The following is a 20,534-nucleotide window of genomic DNA, read 5'->3' as shown; positions in this document are numbered from 1 at the left end:
TTCTGTGCATGACTGAACTATAGTCAAAGTCATTTTTATTGTGACTATAATACAAGAAAATTATAAAACATTTAGAGCCTGACTTAGAGGTGAACAGATGAAGTAAAGACCATCATGGTGGAGGAGTAGTTCAAGTCCACCACACCACCTTTCATCGTCCTGTCAACTTCAGAGTTCACGTCATCCCATGAACTGCCGCCATGTCGGTTCATACAAAGTCATTTAAAAGTCACTGGTGATGGACGCATACACCAAACGTTCAATATATTTTTCTTTAAAAAAAACAAAGTCCCAAAGTGTGTTCTCACACATGGTATGGCCAAGTTTTCCTTTTTATTTTACTATCCCTCATAATCGGAAATTTATGTCAGTGAAAGACAACAAAATGCCATCCCACTGCACACTCTAAATAGAGGTTATCTCTGATGGCCTGTACTCCCTGGGGCTGAGAGAGGAAGGTTTACACTATGAATGGATTTTACTCAGTCTGCGTAAATCTGGCGGTCCACCTGACCCTAAATAGGGTGGGAGGACCGAGAGTTTGTCAGGCAGGGTACTTCGTTCTGTCTATCTTTGAATCAGGCCCTTAAACATATATATTGGTCTATAAAAACTTTTTACATTGTATGCCTTACAAATGAGTGACATCTCATAAACACACCCACCCACAATTACGAGTACTCTACAATTCTTTTTTATTCTATTCTTTATTTTGGTCTAACAAAGATCATAAAAGCACAAATATTAAGAAAAAAATAACTTACAAATATAGATTTACAGAAAAGTACTATGTACAAAGCAATTATTAAAAACAAAGCATTCACAGTTAAAAGCATTCTCAGTCATACCTAAAAACAAAGATCCATTTGCCTCCTGAAATTCAAGCAAAATACTCAGTTTGGCCTCAATAATTCATAGAATTACTCAATAATACATCGACCACATGAGTTAAAAAAACATTGAATGTTGAAGTTTTATGGCAGATTTTAGAAAATGGCCAATCCTTAAACATATTTCTATACTACATAAGACACTGCAGATTATTCAGATCTGCTCCACATTTTTATAGGACTCTCCTGTATGATAGTAGCCAGAAAACCCTTCATCAAATGTTTATAAAAGTTATAGAAAAATACAAAGTGCAGCAAAGCTTGATCCGAGGTTTCATCTCAAGGACAACATACACTAGTAGCATTGAGGCAGGCCAAGAGGGCAACATGGTTTTCATCTGACTGCACAAACAGAACCTGGTGAGTAGTGTTGTTTTCCCATGGGTGGCTTACTCCCTCCAGATAGGGCTCAATCTGGGGATACATTTGGATCAGCAAGTATTCCTTAATGGTGTGCATAGACACCCCCAGGTCCCTATCCCTCGCCTTATTCTTCATAAAGTTTTTATTGGCCCATACTTTGTATCCTTTTCTGATGGAGCCTGGGTCACAAGTGAGATTGGTTCTGCCAAATCCAACAAGCTCAAATGATTATTCTTTATCCAGGAACCATTGGACTGGAAGCAGATGCCAGACAATCCTAGATTATATCTCTATTTAGAGTGGCCTGGTTATTGCTCCAAATGCAGCACCAGAGGAGAAAATGCACCAATTTATTACAGTCCTCCACATAGTCCAGACCAAGTTCATTATTCACTATAAATTTAGGACTCCTAGGTTGAGTACTGAGAAATCTAATAAGCACCACATTTTTTCGAGTTGTAAATTGTTTGTGTTGCAGTAACCCCATACCTCTGCTCCACATGCAAGAACGGGAATACATCTGTATTTATAAATCAACCAGCAGACAAAAGGGCTGGTTCCCTATGCAAGAAGAGACATTAAAACTAGAACTAATGGCCCGTGAAAAGCGAACAGTCTTCATGGCAAGACAGGTAGACCAGATGGTATTTTGCTAAAAAATTATACCTAAATTAGAACACACTCTCTCCAAGCACTTTCCCTTAGGGGTAAAGGTTCCAGTTTTCAATTTTATGGGCCATATGCTATGACAAAGGATTTCAATCTACTTGTTTAAATATTAAGGTTCTCCATCATGCCCACAAAACTTTCAACTAGGGCCTCTCGGCTATTGGGAGTCTTTGCTAGTAAAACTGCATCATCAAATGAGGTATAAAGAGAGGAAGAGAAAAAGCTTATGTTTTCAGCTGCTATGGTACAAAAGCAATCTATCCTCATTCTGGAAATAAATCAAACATTTCATCACATCAATTCGGAGAGGCAAAAACAACCATGCCCAACTTCAGTAGCGTTTCTTAAATGCAATCATTCAGCATCACAAATTCCATTTCAGACTCTCAATTAATTCATTGGTTAAAAATGCATTAGTGCTCGAACCAATACCACCAACTCCTAAATTAGATGAAAAGTAGCCCCGTGGCTGCCCACTGCAAGCTCACACCACACCTTCAACATCGTCAAAGAGTTCTCTTGCCCCTCAGCCACCGGAAACGCCATTTTCACCAGGCTCTGCGACTCCCTGACAGACTTCTTCCACAACAAGATCTCCACCATCTACAGAAACTTCAATCCCAAAGACAGGCCCTCCTCAGTCAGTTTGATCTTACGAATAAAGAACCTGACCACACATTCACCACTTGGAACCAGCTCGCCACACAAAGACACCACAGTCATCATGACCTCCATCCTCTCAGGGGCACCCAATGATCCATGTCTCCACTACATTTTTAACCTCGGGAGCAAGACAATCAGCAGTGAGCTCCTTCCTCAACACATTGATCCTCACGGGCACTTTCCCTGAAGGATGGAAGCACGCAGAGGTCAAGCCCCTACTCAAGAAACCATCCGCTGATCCAAACGATCTCAAGAACTACCATCTCATCTCTCTGCTCCTCTTCCCAGCCACAGTCCTCAAGGCCATCAGCCACCAACTTGCTGAATAGTACGAGAGGCACGACCTTCTGGATTCGTACCAATCTGGATTCAGCACCAAAACTACCCTGACTGCAGGCACAAACCCATCCTAGACCAAGGCAAAACAGCAGCCCTGATCCTCCTTGACCTCTCAGCAGCGTTTGACACAGTATCACACCACACCCTGATCAGAAGCCTCCACAACATCTCAATCCAAGGATACACCCTGAAATGGATTGCCTCCTTCCTCAAAGACAGAACACAGAGAGCCTGTCTCCCGCCCTTCACCTCTGAACCTAAGTAGAACATCTGCTGCTACCTCCCAAGGCTCAGCCCTCAGCTCGACCCTGTTCAACGCCAACCTAACCTCCCTGGCCAACATAGTAAGATCACATGGACTCAACATCACATCCTATGCAGACGATACACAGCTCATCATCTCCTTGTCAGAAGACCCCACCACGACACTGACAAACTTCCCTATGAGCAAGACGAACGTCGCCAAATGGATGAGGAACAACAGCCTACAACAACACAGACAAGACAGAAGTGCTGAACTTTGGAAACACCTCTCCATGGAATGACGCCTGGTGGCACCCCAAACTAGGACCCACACCAACATCGACTGACCATGCCTGCACCGTCTGCTTCATTCTGGACAGCAAGCTCACCATGAAATAGTAAAGCAACGCTTTCTCATATGTCTGCTTTGTCACCCTCCGCAAGATCTTCAAATGGCTCCCCATCAATACCAAATGTACAGTGACACAGGCCCTTTGCACCAGCCAACTCGACTATGGGAACACACTCTATGCAGGAATCACCTCACACCTCCTCAATAGACTGCAGACGATTCAGAACACAGCAGTCAGACTTGTTTTAGACCTCCCCAAGCAGACCCACATCACCTTCTCACCACAGGAAGCTCCACTGGCTCCACATTCACAAGAGATGCCAGTTCAATATACTGACCCAGGACTTCAAAGCCCACCACAAATAAGGATCAGAATACATCAACCACTGACTAAACTCCCACCATCCCTTCAGACACATGTGATCCGCCTCTCTCTGCCTCACCCACAACCTCTGCATCCACTGCAGCAACAGTGGAGGACGCTCCTTCTCCTACCTCGTGGCCTGGTTGCTCAACCAAGCCTCTGCAGTTGCACTCTCCGCCCCTGGATACTCTTACGGGTTATTAGCCGCACTCTACAAATCGAGACTGATTATTTGTTTTTTGGTAAAGTGGAAAACAGTTTTTTGTGGGACATAATACGGGGCAAAACCTATTTTTGACATGTCCCCATTTAAATTACCCTTCCCATGAATAGATCTCTGCAAAATGTAAAATGCCCAAATAAACTTGCTCACCAACGACCCTTTTCAGTTGAGGCATGGCAGTTGGATGAGTCTCTTGATGCCCTCGTACCTTGTCTAGAGGACACTAAAAGTTGTACGATTTAACCTTTAGGCTTTCTTTCATGTATGGACACGTTGGTACAAATCCAGTGCCGCGTGTTGTAACTTTCTCCACTTTTGATATTGCGATGATCGAGGTAAGCATAATCCGAGTAATCTGCAACCAGGAACCTGTAACAAAAATACACCGTTAGGACTGTGGAAGACATTTACACTGATACTGATGAAATACAAGTAAAGGCACAAGTGCAGCTAAAGTCTTTAAAACATATACTAGGGAAACAAGCGACATAATCTAGGTATGGGATTCAGGCTTGGAGTTCTGGACTTTTTGGTTCCGTCCAGAGGTGTCAGGGAACAACACCCAAAGACCCCGGAGTTCCACCTGCCTTGGTGCGCAAATGAACAGAAACACGGGCTTCTCGGTGGTGGCGTCAAAGACCAAAGGTTTATTACTGCAGGGACACAGAAGTCACAGAATCTACACACGGGCAGAGACTAGGAGCCTGTTCGATTTGTACATTGAGGGTTGCTCCTTATATACCAAAAATTGTGCTTCAGGCAAATATTTCACATGTCAGTACATTCCCAAACCTTTGTGTCTTAAACAATAAATATTTGGCGTTACACAGGAACTGTCGATAATATCTGATGCCAAACATCACGAAGAGGGGTTCCCACTAGTCCATCACAATCCCTTGTCAATATTGCATTCAAGAGCCGGACCGCCTCATCGTAAAGTTTGTTACCTCCCCCTAATAAAGATTCAGAAAGAAAGGAACGGAGCCAGGTGTGGAAGATGGCAAGGTGGGATAGGAGATGTTTGTGGGTCGTAAATGGGCAAGGCTACCGGCTTCGGCCGCCTAATCATGATCAGGACAATGGACACGAGAACCAGTTCAGGTGGGCTGGCCTCGGGCAGAGGAGGCAGCCTTTGTTGAGTCATGCAGCTTCAGCGTGATCTGGTTTAAGGTGTACGTGTCATGTAAGAGGTGAATCTCCGGTTAAGACTACGTGTCCTTAATCAAAGTGGAGTGAATGAAGTGATCAGAGGCTATTGCATATGTGAGGGCAAGGAAACACAAAATGGCGGCCATGATCTAAGATGGATGCCATGGGTAGATCAGAAATGTGTTCATAACAGGAGTGCTCTTGCTCGTAGCGTAGCGAAAACACCAGGATGTGCTAAATGGATCATTTGCGGTTCGCTGATACTAATATTATGTATTTCCGACAAACTTGAAAACACGGGTTCAAATCGTCACGGAACCTCAGACCCTCCTTTTGCCCTTACATAGGCAATTAATCAGTCTATATCAGAGTCTAATTCTATGCTCATTAGGTCAGTGACATGCTGTTGTATCATCATCCTTTCTCGTGCCTTTTCTCCAAACGCAGGTGGTTTCCTAAAACAGGTTGCAGCACAAAGACTACACAGAGCTGGACCACACTGGATAATCAGGCAACATGAGAATAGGAATACTAGGATGACACCAATGACCATAAGAACCTTCCATCCCCATGCTGAGATCAGAGTCCAAAACCATTCCATAAAGGACCAGTTTCCCTCATCTACATGTATGGAATCGGAGATCTTATGTAGCTTTGAGATCGCCTCATAGACTGTTGGAGCATTATTAGGAATAAAGACACAGCAGCTCGATTGGATCATTCTGCATACCCCACCTCGGTCTGCAAGGATAACGTCTAAAACCATACGGTTTTGCAACGTCATGAGTCTATCCGCCTGAAGCTCGGCTGTCAAATTGCTAAGGGCACCAGCAGTTTCGGTAATAGTAGATTCAACTACCCGTGTTAGCTGACGTATGTTTCTACTATTAGCCATTGGCCCCCAGAACGGAAGGAAGCCTTTGAAGAAGTCTCCAGCTTCCTGACCAGCAGTATCTTCTTTGTTGAAGACGCCTCTCGCTACTCTTGTTCTGTGGTAATCAGATGAAGCAGTGTAAGTCGGAGGCAACAATCGAGCAATGTAGCATGAACCTGCAAAGTCAGCAGGCAACCATGTATATGCTCTGTCTCGACAGATGAAGTAGGTACCCCTAGCAGTAAGAAAGGCAGGGGAAGAGTTAGACGGGAATACGTAAGTTTCTACGCACTCACTCCTCCCTAGCTGAGCTCTCGGATTTCTCCCATTACCTTGCAAACAGACCTGACCTCGGTGAGGTACGACCCAGATTGGAGTTGAGCTTTTACGCTTGCTTTCTCCTAAACTAAGGCGATACTCTGAAGTATTCCAACTTAAATACACTCGTAGTTCGTCTCTAGGGTATGATGGAGTATTATTGACATCCTTGATCATGTCAATAATTCCCTGGACTAAAGCTTTGTTGGCAGAGTTATATTTAGTGGAACGTGGTGGACGTGGAGGATAGGTCTCAAGGGCATAAGCAAAGATGGTTTGAAGGGCCTGAAATGATCCATTGTAGCTGAAAGGCAAAACCAGATAGGGAATACCTTTATCCATAGTGTGGGGTATCAAGCCACACACCCAGCAGTCTGTAGTGTTAACTACCAGTTGGTGTTGATGCAAGAGCTGTACAAAAGTGTTGTTAATGAATTCTGAACGTCGGAGTTGCTCATGTTCAGGAAACGAGTGAAAAGAGTGTATAGAAGAAACAGTAGAAGTAGCAGGATCAAGGGGAGGTACTGTAGTAACTGGCACAAAAATCAGATTTATACTAAAGACTATTCCACCCACCAATGTTGCTAAAATAATCAAAAATGTAACGGCACATTGCATCAAAAAGCATTTGCTACGAAGAATTTTGTACAGTCTGTTTCTGCGAACATAAATCACATTTTCTCGTTGCAGCGCAGGAAGCTCCATCTTCTACAATCCGCTCGCGACCACTGATGATGTGTACGTAGATGAAAATGCCTCTGTCAGCCCTGGGAGTTCCCAGAACCAACAGAAAGATCGACCTTGTGTCAGACCCCTGCAAATTCAAACTAGGCACACAGCCACGACCCTACGGCTACCCAGACGGCAAGGCAATTTAAAAACAATAAACAATAGCAAACTTCCTGGCTGAAAAGCAAAAGTTCAATATATATATATGTATCGAAATTACAATATGCAGTTGCCTGCTTTATTAGTCCTTTTTATGGCTTCTAAGGTTGTATCTCTTCTTCGTTGGTACTGTCTGATCGGAAAATAGTGTATCACTAGCAGCTGTTGCAGAGTTTAAGTTCGCAGATAACAAAGTTTCTTCTGATGCTGGAGACAAATGTTCAATGTTCGAAGGAGTTTTCTCAGGAGAAGAGTCAGGTTTCAAAGTGTCAATAATCAAATCGGCATCACTGAAGGGGATAAATTTCGGGGTGATTTCAGATTCGGAGGCACCAATTCCCTTCTTCACCCAGTCGTCATAAGGCAGCGGCAACGGAACACGCTTTACGTGGGAAGCGTGGATCCAGTGCTTGCGGCCAGCAACACGTACGGCTGTCCTCGTTGCCAGCAGGACCTGGAAGGGGCCGATGTAGCGAGGCTGAAGATTCTTTGTCCTCCCGAAGTTCCGGACCACAATGAAGTCACCCGGTTTCAGTTGATGCCCTGGACTCTCCGGAGGCTTTGGTAGTGCATCGAAAACCTGTTGATGAATAAGACTCAATTTAGCAGTCAAGTCGTAAAGGTAGTCTATCAACATAGGATATTCAATGGAGCAAAATTGTTTAGGCCTTGGCACACCCCAGACATTTGCCGGGCGGCCAAACACAATCTCGTATGGAGAAAGCCCTATTCTAGAATGCACTGTTGCTCTCGTTGATAACAAGGCCAAAGGAAGTGCGTCTGGCCAAGCCAAACCTGTGGAAGCTTGTATTTTGGCTATCTTCAGCTTGAGGGTGCCATTATAACCCTCCACTAGACCAGCAGACTGGGGATGGTTCGCACTGTGAAATTTTTGTTTCAGCCCTAGGCCTGCACACACACTCTGCATAACTTTCCCTATAAACTCACTTCCGTTATCTGACCATACAATCCGTGGCATTCCAAATCTAGGGAAATATTCTTTGAGAAGGATTTTGGCAGTTGATAAGGCAGTATTGTCCTTCAGTGGATATGCTTCTATCCACCTGGAAAAAGCACAAACCACCACCAAGACGTATTTTAAATTATTACAGCGTTCCATGTGAATGAAATCTAACTGAATCACTTCAAATGGACAGGAAGGAGGAGCGAAATGACCAGCTGGAGTTGGAGTTCCCTTACCAGGATTATGCATCAAGCACACCATACAATTTTTCACCACTCTCTCTGCACATTTACTGATCCCATCATTCTTCCAGACCGGAGCCAACATCTTACAGATGCCTTTAGAACTTATATGCGCTACTCCGTGCGCCATTGTCACTACTGCAAGCACATACGCATCCGGCAACATCCAACGCTGCTGTTCTGTCAAATCAATCCAACATCCATTTGAATCCAACTTGCCCGTACTCTCTCTCCATACACGTTTCTCTTCCTCAGTCGCTTCTCTCTGAATCTCTTTCACACTTTCCATTGTATCTTCACACATTCCAGACTCAGCAATCCATCTTGCAGACGTTGCAACATACATTCTGCTCATCATGTCTCTAGCTGTTTGTTTAGCAATTTCATCAGCAAAAGCATTCCCACGTCCAACATCATCCGTGATTGCTTTATGAGCACTGCACTTCACAATCGCAACTTCAGTCGGCAAGGTTAAAGATTCCAACAAGTCGTTAACTAGCTGACCATGTTGAATCTTAGTCCCATGGGACGTAATGAAACCTCTTTCTCTCCACAACCGGCCAAAACTATGGGCCACGCCAAATGCGTACTGACTATCTGTGAACACATTCACTCTCTTTCCCTCAGCTAAAACACATGCTCTCGTTAGAGCTATTAATTCTGCAGCTTGGGCAGAATTCTGACTCACTCTTGCAGTTTCCACAATCGTCTTCAAAGTCGTCACCGCGTAAGCAGCAGTCACATCACCATTCTCTAATTTAAAACATGACCCGTCCACATATAGCGTACCATCCGGATCGGGTAACGGAGTATCTTTAAGGTCAATTCGTCCTTTTGTCTCTTCCTCCGTTTTAAAATAGCAGTCATGTGGCTCAGAATCACTCGACTCTAGATCAGTCGGCAACAGTGTTGCTGGATTCAATACATTACATCTTTTGATCTGAATATGACTCGCTAGTAGTGTCAATTCGTAACCAGATAATCTCGCACTGGTAAGGTGTTGTGTCTTCGTTCGGTTCATGAGTGTATCCACTGCATGAGGAACCATGACCACTAGCATGTTGTTCATCACCAATCCAGCAGATTGTCGAATGGAAGCCGCAGCTGCCGCTGTAGCCCTCAAACAACTAGGTAACGCTCTGGCTACCGGATCCAATGTTGATGAGAAATACGCACAAGGGCGTTGTTTATCACCAAACTTCTGTGTCAGAACACTCAACGCGCAACCTTCTCTTTCGTGAACGTAGAGCGTGAATGGTTTACTGTAATCAGGTGTACCCAATACAGGAGCTGAACACAAGGCTTTTCGCAATTCAGTGAAACTCTCCTGACATTCATCAGACCAAGGCACCGGACTCTGAACATTTTTCCCAGTCAAAGCTACCAATGGCTTCGCTAACAGAGAAAAATTCGGGATCCACTGCCTACAGTAAGAGGTAATACCTAGAAAGGCACGTACTTCCCTCTGTGTGCGTGGGACACTCATTTGTGTAATTGCTTTTATTCTTTCTGGGGTCAACTTCCTTCCCTCCTTTGACAAGAGATGACCTAGGTAGGTCACTTCTTGGCAGCAGTATTGCATTTTGGAAGGTGACACCTTGTGATTCAAATCAGACAAATGATGCAATAGTGATACCGTAGCTGCTTTGCAAGTGTCCTTGTCATCGGCAGCCACTAAAAGATCGTCTACGTACTGTACTAGGGCAGAGCCTGGAGGAAGGACAAAAGAATCTAACTGGCTTTTTAATGCTTGACTGTAAATAGATGGACTCTCACAGTAGCCTTGTGGAGCGCGTTTAAATCTGAAGCTTCGACCTCCTAGACAGAAGCCAAAAATATCTCTGCTTTCCTCGGCTATCGGAATGCTGAAAAAGGCATTCTTCAAGTCGATGACTGAGAACCAATTGGCTGTGGCAGGAATCAATGTTAACAAGGCAGTAATGTCTGGAACCACAGGAAACTGCGGAACCACAATCTTATTAACTTCTCTGAGATCTATGACAAACCTATATACTGGAGGCTTCGTAGGATCAGTTCGTTTCAGAATCGGCAATACAGGACTATTACAAACATTTCCTCGAGTTTCTTCAACCACACCTTTCTTAATCAAATCTTGCACAATCAATAAAAGTGCACGTTCTCCTTCACTTGATATTTTATATTGGGGAATTCTAGGAAATTTTACATTCGCTTTCAAAGTTACTACATACGGTGGTATTTCCAAAAGGCCTACATCATTAGGACCAGTCGCCCAAAGAGAATCTGGGAGTGAGCGCAACTCTGGCGGGAGTGCGTCCATTGACAAGTACATTGGAGAAGTGAGTCTTTTACCCAACGTAAGCTGTACCCCTTCCGGAGAACAGTACAATGTCGCATATAGTCGTTTTAACAAATCTAAACCAAGCAGATTTTCATTACAACCTGTCGTCAAAATCAAGGGTGCTTTCAATTGGCATGGTCCAACAGAAATAGACAAAGGATTAGATATCGGGTTGTAAACAGGGGCGCCTGAAAAACCTACGGAAACATTTGTTGAGCCAGACAAAGGTGCGCCAGGGAGTTTCGCATGAATTATAGAACTTTTCGCAGCACCAGTATCCAACAGAAACGGTTCGACTACACCTGATGTTGCTACTGCGACATAAGGCCCACTCTGATCCACTGGAACTGATACTACTCCCTCTCTCTGTCTATGGCTGTCCTAGTACCCATTTTGCTGGAATCCCTCATCAACTTCACAATAATCCTCAACAAGATATTGCTGAGATCTATTTTGTTGAGCTGACTGTACGTTTCGTTGATCAAAGTGATTAGAGGGACGATCATTTGTTTGCGGAGGCATAGCACCTCGCCCTCGACCTCTAGAATTCTGCGCAACACCACCACGACCTCTCTGAGCTGCTGCCGCATTATTTTGCGCTAGAATCTGACAATCATTCTTGTAGTGACCCTCTTTCTTACAGTACGCACACTGATTCCACTGGTATTGAGGCCTGGTCGAATTATAATCTGTCTTTTGATACAAATTCTGTTGCATATTAGTCTGATTCGTGCGAGGCGGATACGCCTGCTGTAAAAGAACTTTAGTCTTTAAATCTTTCGTTTTCTTCTCTGATTTCTCTTTTTCCTCTTTATCCCTATTTTCGTAGTACTGTGCAGTCGCAAGAATTTGCGCAGTCGTGGAAACAGCCCACGCACTCTCTGAGTCCTTTAATTTATTGCATAATTCAGGTAACAGATTATGCACAAATTTATCGACAAACAATCTCTGTCCTCCTTCTGTGCTCATATCCTGACCACTATGATCTACAAAAGTCTCTTCGAACCTCGTGAAGAAGTCAGAGACACTTTCGTCTTTCTTCTGCTTGCATGCAGACAATTTATCCCAATTAACACGCAACGCAGGCATCAGAGTCTTCATTAGATCAATTATTCTACCAGGAAGATTAGCAATTAGGGGTTCGGGTTTTGCACCACCCGTTTGCTGACCATCTGCTGCAGTGATAGCTGCCCAATCACCACCTAAAGCTGCTTGATGATCCTCTCTACGAATTTTAGCCCACACTGGTTGTGGAACTACATTGCCAAATAGCATGTCAATGTCTGCCAAATTCATTATACAAGCTTCAACTGTCTGTGTCAATTCCTTGTAATATCCAGCCGGATTCTTACGCGGATCTGGTAAAGCCTGTTTCACTGCTAGTACTTCTGCTCGCTTCCATGGAATGTGTATCCACACTCGTTGGAACTGTGCTGGAGCAGCTACAATACCAGCGTTTTGATCAGCTTGCACAGCTTCGCGCCAAATTGGAGGAACCTCCCTCATAGGATATTGGCGACTTAGCTTCATTCTACCTTTCTCTAAATCTCTCGGCGAACGAAGAGATGGATCATTCCTAAAACTCAAAATAAGTTCCATCGCTTCCTTTATATTATCGCCCACTATCATTCCTGCAGCAAACTCTTTTTGCACCTTAATTAAATCTTCCAAGTCTGATTCAACATCATCTTCCTCTATTTCCTCACGTAACAACGAGCACATCTCATCAAAGACGTACCGTTGCGTTGGTTCTTTCCATTGCATAAACGTATCTAATACATCTCTCGTATTATATCTTCTAACTTTCGTAATCCATCTGAAAGCCGTGGAATCTAAAACTCCCCGTTCTTCAGTACTTGGTAGCTGACTACGTCTCTGAACTGAATCAGAAGTAGGAGTCTTAATTAGGGATTTATATAAAGGAGACAGAATATTAGCAACAGAATCAGTTATTTTTCGACGTACAGAAAGTGGAGTTAACATACTCGCAGACGTAGAGAACACAGTAGAGGTAGGAACAGATTGCGAAGCGGTAGGAGTATCGATGAAAATAGTTTGTGAAGTAGTAGGTGTAAGCGAGACAGATACAGGTATAGAAGTCGGCAACCCAGGAAAAGGAGGAGCCGTAGGAACATTCACATTGATCACAGGAGGTACAGGAACTAGATTCTGAGGAACAAGAACGCCAGGTTGTCCAGCAACCGGCAATTGAACATTCGGTACAAGTTGAGTTGTAGCACCTTGTGCGTACGGTGGAGGTGAGCGTAACAGATAAGACAACAGAGGATCGTTTTCGGGATCCTCTAGTATCTTAGCTGTTTTCGATGGCAAGGCAGGGTAACACTTGTCAATCGCTAAATTATGCTCTCTAATTGCTACATCTATAGCCTTCTCGCACTCATTATCTTGCAACTTTTTAGTTGCTTGCTCTAGAGTTAACTCTTCTTGCTCTTTCTGTTCTTTTTTTAACCTCTTCATTTCTCTCTGTTTAGATTCCTTTCGCCAGTAACGGAAAGAATCAAACATTGCCGGCCGGGCTTTCTTCTTAAACAGTTTCGCTTCTAAATTGTCAAGGATCTCGGGTTCAAAACTACCATGTAGTGGCCAACTAAGGACACCATCTTTCTTACAGTAACGGACCCACACTTCGTTATAGGATATAGGACCCACTCCAAATTTGCAATATAGGTCATAAAGGGGAGTCCCAATCGGAGGAACCAGACAGGAATCCTCCAATCGTGAATCACTGTTGCAACTAAAACAAGACAACATTTTCCGACTTACCATTTTCAGCCTGGAACACAAGACAAACAAAACACGGAACAAATATGTGCACTCGAACCAAGAACTTAGGCCTACCAAAACCAAACTAATGTATCGATACCCAAACTGAACCAAATAGATTATCGTAACCAGAACAACTAGTGATAATCTTACGAAACCAAACCAAACCAAGAACCGATCAAGGATTTTTAACAATCCTCACAAAGTAACCAGCTAGCTATCACTAAATACTTAACTGAGGCACTGAAGACGTCACCAAGGAGAAACCCGTCACGTTTCGCTGTACTAAGGCTGCACCTTGGGTCCAAGACAGGGCGACGGTCAAGGCAACGGCCCACTGCAGCCGTCTTGAACGGGAACCCTCGTGGAAGAGAACTTCAGGGCCACTTTTGCGATATGCCGGGATCGATGAAGTGGGGCGCCTCCCTCAGGAATCTTCACACGAAGCTTCTCGAACTCTTCAGGCTTTTGGACCGGTACCGAATGACGTGGCCCCACGTTGGGCGCCAATTGGAGTTCTGGACTTTTTGGTTCCGTCCAGAGGTGTCAGGGAACAACACCCAAAGACCCCGGAGTTCCACCTGCCTTGGTGCGCAAATGAACAGAAACACGGGCTTCTCGGTGGTGGCGTCAAAGACCAAAGGTTTATTACTGCAGGGACACAGAAGTCACAGAATCTACACACGGGCAGAGACTAGGAGCCTGTTCGATTTGTACATTGAGGGTTGCTCCTTATATACCAAAAATTGTGCTTCAGGCAAATATTTCACATGTCAGTACATTCCCAAACCTTTGTGTCTTAAACAATAAATATTTGGCGTTACACAGGAACTGTCGATAATATCTGATGCCAAACATCACGAAGAGGGGTTCCCACTAGTCCATCACAATCCCTTGTCAATATTGCATTCAAGAGCCGGACCGCCTCATCGTAAAGTTAGTTACCTCCCCCTAATAAAGATTCAGAAAGAAAGGAACGGAGCCAGGTGTGGAAGATGGCAAGGTGGGATAGGAGATGTTTGTGGGTCGTAAATGGGCAAGGCTACCGGCTTCGGCCGCCTAATCATGATCAGGACAATGGACACGAGAACCAGTTCAGGTGGGCTGGCCTCGGGCAGAGGAGGCAGCCTTTGTTGAGTCATGCAGCTTCAGCGTGATCTGGTTTAAGGTGTACGTGTCATGTAAGAGGTGAATCTCCGGTTAAGACTACGTGTCCTTAATCAAAGTGGAGTGAATGAAGTGATCAGAGGCTATTGCATATGTGAGGGCAAGGAAACACAAAATGGCGGCCATGATCTAAGATGGATGCCATGGGTAGATCAGAAATGTGTTCATAACAGGAGTGCTCTTGCTCGTAGCGTAGCGAAAACACCAGGATGTGCTAAATGGATCATTTGCGGTTCGCTGATACTAATATTATGTATTTCCGACAAACTTGAAAACACGGGTTCAAATCGTCACGGAACCTCAGGCTGGTGATCTTAGTCCAGGATAGGTGGGCATTTTGCAAAACGGAAGTGACAATTTGGTTTACAAAGAGGTCTGTTCTCAAGCTGGTGCTTCTTAAAGCTTTTCTAAGCAATGTTGCACATCAGTGGGAAAGTATGGAGTGTGTGTATAGAGAGAGTAAAAAGCCCTGCCATGGTGGTTATCTATAAAAAAGAACTATGTAAAGAAGTACAATTGTGGGTCACTGTGTAAAGATCTTATGTAGAGATCCTTAAAAACTGTTATGGACCGGACCTTGTTGGTTCTACATTGGGAACTTCAGACATAAAAATTGTGAAAAAGCCCTTGGAAGAGCAAACCTAAGGCTAGGACTCAGAGGAGTGTCCTGTATCACGAAGCTGGCCGACCGAGGCAGCCGGCGGAACCCCATCGAAAGAAAACGACCGACTATTAGACGGAACCCGCGGATGCGGTCCCCCGCGATGGTTCTAAAACTCTGTCGGTGGAATCCATAAATTAAAGCCGGGCTCGAATTAACTCTGAAGTTACGGAGATACCAGACGCACTATATATCTCTTTACCCGATCTATGGCATCGAAAATAAAGGATTAGAAAATACAGGAATATCTAGCTACTATCCCTCATCCTGATGCCCGTCAGCATTTAACGAAGAAGCTATAACTAACTAACTGAGCAACAAACCGAAAGAAGGACCTGATATTTCTGTCTGTCCGAAGTGATAGGATTCATCCGAATCAATTGATCTGATAACCCTATAGGAGGGGCCACGGGTGGACTCCTTAATCTTGGGTGACAAAAGAAACTTACCCCCTCCTAAAAATGGTGAAGATGACACTTAGTTCGTAGGAGTCTCCAATGACCTAAACAGATTTTTTACTCCTTACCCCTGCCCAGCATACTACCTTGGCCCTGACGAAGGTGTGGCCACATTGGCCTTCCACCGAAACGCGCGTCGGCACGTTGTCCCAGGAATACGGCAACCATTCCAAGAAAACATCAGGACCCGTATTAATACCATCCTCCTGGTTTAACCCCCCGTTTTAGGCAACTTATTTAATATCTATTGTTGCCTGCGCCAGGACTATAAGAATGAATGAATGAGAGTCGAATGTCCCTATTGTAGCTAGGAAACTCCCTGTGTGAATGAGTGTGGTAGATTGATTGAAGTGTGGGCAGGCCCTAATCCTGAAAAGAATTTTGCTTATGTATTTTATGAAATATCACTGATTATTTAAATTTATATATGTATGTCTTTTGAATATATTTAAGAAGAAAGAAAATAATAAAAAAATATGTATTTTTTCACAACATGTTGTCTATTTTGGTTGGAATGACTTAGTTTTGTCCTGTGCAGCCTCAGCCTCTGAGTTAATCACCCCCTCACTTTATCACAGTAGGATCCCCCAGTTGGGACCTCTATAAATAACTGGCAGGGTACCTTCTAACTTTCTTTATACAGTTGTCTTTCCCCCTTGGCCTGCCTATATCTTTAAGATACCCTACGGGGAGCCCCCTTCTATTGTTGTTGTTAGGACTCAGAGGGAAACTTACAAAAAAGAGTTGGTATTTCACAGTACATGCATTTAGCAAGCAGGCATGCTAAAATGGTTAATGCCTACTTGGAGTAGACCGCCAATTCAGGTATGGTGTAGGAGAGGAACAGGGCTCAGCTGGCAGGATTCACTTACTAGTAGATCATACCACTCAGTGCCACTGAGCAAGTGGAATTGAAGTTCACGTGGCCCATAAAAGTGTAGTCTCACCCCCTTCTTTCGCCAAATGCCACACTGGTTTTGAAGAGCTGGCAGAGGTTAGGAGGAATGTTCCTAAAGGGGGTCAGAGGGGAAGAAATGGAGCAAAATCACATAGCTTGGAACCCACCCATACCTGCCTGGAGTGTGGGGGGCAATGATGGTGACAAGTGGGAAAATGCACCACTTAACCATCAGCACAAGATAGGGATCCAGTAAGACTTCGCCAGATTTAAGGCGGCGGTATACCAAGTCCAGAAGACCGATGCCAGCCAGTAACATACACCTAAATCGAGCTATTGAAACTTTTAGTCCTCAAACTGAAAATAACCATGCAGATTTTGGATTACCTGGTCTCTTTTGCATGATCATCCTCGATTCCAGGAACTTTTCTGATCTCTTGTTTCACTTGTAATGAGCATGTGGTAAATAGGAATGGAAGGCCAATGTGGGTTGCAGGTGGAGCAAAGTGTAGGGAGGATGGTGGGGCGAGTGGTGACTCCATATTAATTGGAGGGTGCGTTACATCCACACAGAGGTGTGGGCTGGGGAGAGGAGGGCTCAGCCCTTCTGGAGGTCCCTGTGGTTTTATAGGGTGCAGGCCTGTACCCGAAAAAACAAAGCAGAGGGTTTCCATGCCCAGTGATCATATGTGCAGAAGCAAAGGCTCACTTGGGATCGGCTGGAGACGGATGGACCGAGTGCTATCCTACAGAGTATTATTCTGTCCGAGCTGTAACGGGGCACCTAGGCCCCACAGGGGTACAATGGGATGTGTTTTGCTATTCCAGACTGCCTGCATCTGCGGAGGTATTCTAGTTTTAGAAAGGTCCTAAAACCTGCCATTTTAAGTCAAACCCGGAGCCAGCGCGCATACGCTGCTCAGCGGGGCATGCAGCAATTCCTCTGGGCTTTTGAAAACGCCTATGCCGGTGGCCTTTGTCACTGTAGTTCTATGGCCCTTCTGGTTCAATTGTGGAACAGCTGGGTTTTGAAATCCTTTCATACGCCGACCACACTCAGCTGATGTTCACGATCGAGAAATGTCCAGAGCAAGAAAAAATGCGCTTTGCCAATGGCATGAGGCTGATTTCAGACTGGATGACTATGAACTATCTTCAACTGAACCCAGGGAAGATGCAAATTATGCTAATGGGGAAAGCCCCAGAAATCTGGACGGATGATTGATGGCCTGATCAATTGGGCACTGCTTCCTCCCCTAAACTCTCCGTAAAGGTCTTAGGAATAAAAATTGACCGCTCCTTGTCAATGAAAGACCATATTGCGACTAAGACCAGCCAATGTTTTTATGGTCTCCGACTTCTTCGGAAAATACTAACGTTTATACCCACCTCCCATCGTAAGACGTTAGTACACGCAATGATAACCAGCCGTCAGGATTATGGCAATGCCCTGCTGGCAAAAGTGGGGGAGACTCTTCTGGCGAAATTGCAAATTGTTCAGAATACGGCTGCAAGAAGGATTTTAAATCATCCAGCCGGCTCTCCATCAATTCCGCTGCTTAGAGAACTGCACTGGCTTAATGTAAAAAAGAGATTTCTGTTGCCCAACCCATAACGCCCTCAATGACAAAAGTCCCCGTTACCTACAAGGTAAACTGGTTAAATATTTCCCCAGTAGGAGACGAAGATCCACCTCACAGGATCTGTTACAAGTTCCCCGAATTCGTCTGACCCGGACAGGGGGGAGAGCCTTTTCCTATCTGGCTCCCAGGTATTGGAATCAGCGCCCTCAGGCTCTCCGATCCATTCCGCACTATAGCACCTTCCAGTTAAAACACTTGAAGACCTTTCTGTTTTAAATTCTTGCCCCAGCCGGGCTTTTTCGTTAGCAGTAGTCCAGTCCCTAGTTAGCGCCGAGATGCCCCAGGGTGAGTTGAGCGCTTAACAAATACTTAATCAATCTTAATCAATCTTAATCAAAGTCTCCTATTGTAAATAGGTTTCTTACGGGCATTACTCAACTCTTTCCTCCTATTCCTTTCATAATGCCTCAGAGGGACTTGAATCTCATCTTAACCTACCTTATGCGTGCCACTACATAATCTCTCAGACTTTTGACCTTGAAGGCTGCTTTTCTGGTCGCCATCACCTCTGCTAGGATGTGGAATGAGCTTCAGGCTCTATCGTATAAGGCTTCTTTCCTTGCTGTCCATTCGGACAAGCTCGTCCTACGAACTAGGCCTTCTTTTCTTCCCAAAGTGGTTACCTCTTTCCATATCAGGCAAACCATCACTTTGCCTACCGTCTTCCCACCCCCGCATCCTTCCAAGGAAGAGGAAAGACTCCACTCTTCATCCAAAACGTGCGTTATCATTTTATCTGAATCGACAAAACAATTCCGGGTGTACGATCAAAACTTTGTTGGCTATGTGGGTGCCAGGAAGGGTCAGGCCGTGCAAAATCAGACTGCACGCCCATTCCACCAGGGTGACAGCAGCCACTACCGCTTTGGGATGTGGAGTTCCCCACAGTGACATATGCCAGGTAGCCACATGGGGATCACTGCACACGTTCACTTAACATTACTGCCTTGATAGTCCAGTCCGGAGAGATGGCTTCTTTTGCCATTCAGTTCACCAACACTTTCTGGGGAGAACTTGGTTTGCTGACAACTCCTGGGCTGGAATTGCTGGGGTATCTATTCTAAGGTAAGGAATCTACGTCTCTTACAGATATATTGTTACCAAAGGTAAGTAACTTTTTTTTTGCACACTTCCATCCCTGGGCTGTACTTGGAAGACTTATTTGTTATGAAGGGCCCCAATGTTCTCATTTACAGCAGTATCCTCAGTAGAAAATGCGTTCAGCTTTCCACTTTGATTCCATCAAGATAGTGCTCAGATGTTCCACACTTTTGGCATGAATTCAGAATGTTAGCACTCTAGTTGCCCATTAGAAAACTGTAGTAAAGCTGCTGATCACCCGGGAACTAAATGGCAGTCTTGCTGCTGGTGTTGAAAGTGCATGCTTCAGTCTGCATGTCAGAATGTATTATTGGAATAGAAGAGGACGATATACGAGTGCTTACTCAAAATGTGTCCTAATTTTTCTTTCTACAGCGCTAACTATCATTTCTATGGCAAAATCAACCCCTTCATTTTGTCCTTTCTGAATTAAGTATTTAACATTTTAACAGTTTGATGCAATCAAGATGGCTTCAGGTGAGCCATACTTTTGTCATAAGTAAGACTGTTATCGCTCTATTTATTTTTAGAACTCTCTAGAGCCTGCAGAAGAACGCAAGTGAATCAACTGACAGATTGCTCCTTTTGAAAGTAAGCATTTTACTGAGAATGTCAGACTTCATTCTCGTATGGCTGAGAAAGTTAGTGTGAATTTACAGGAAATATGCTCTCATTTTGGCTACTAAAGCACCTTTCATAACCTCTATGGGAAAATCATGATAAAACAGTTCTCTCTCAAACATGATGAATGAAATCCTGAAGAAGGCTTTTTCACAGAGTAACATCATCTTCAAACACACCACAATTCCTAAAATTAGAATGGTACAGTCAACAAATGATTTATATTGTAACTAACATCTGTTATCACCCTTTATACGTTCTCCTTTCTGTGACCTTCAAAACCGGCCATTCAATACAATGCTCTTCAATGGGGTGCCACCGTATATATTGGTCCGAAGAT

General features: G+C 44.3%; 1 protein-coding gene across 1 annotated transcript in view; it reads right to left on the bottom strand.

Annotated features, from left to right (window-relative positions):
• Positions 1-720: 720 nt before the first annotated feature.
• Positions 721-20,534, bottom strand: part of LOC147659074 (C-type lectin domain family 2 member D-like) — a 52,066-nt gene continuing 32,252 nt past the window's right edge. The window contains exon 4 of the mRNA XM_086951988.1: positions 721-4,475. Within this exon, the coding sequence (XP_086808114.1) occupies positions 4,346-4,475 (130 nt within the window). The 3' untranslated portion in view covers positions 721-4,345. The remainder of the gene's footprint in view (positions 4,476-20,534) is intronic.

Source organism: Lissotriton vulgaris, unplaced genomic scaffold, assembly GCF_964263255.1.
Source record: "Lissotriton vulgaris unplaced genomic scaffold, aLisVul1.2 SCAFFOLD_921, whole genome shotgun sequence".
In the NCBI taxonomy this organism is placed as follows: Eukaryota; Metazoa; Chordata; class Amphibia; order Caudata; family Salamandridae; genus Lissotriton; species Lissotriton vulgaris.
Note: the sequence above shows the minus strand (reverse complement) of the source record. Positions and strands in the feature narration are given on the sequence as shown.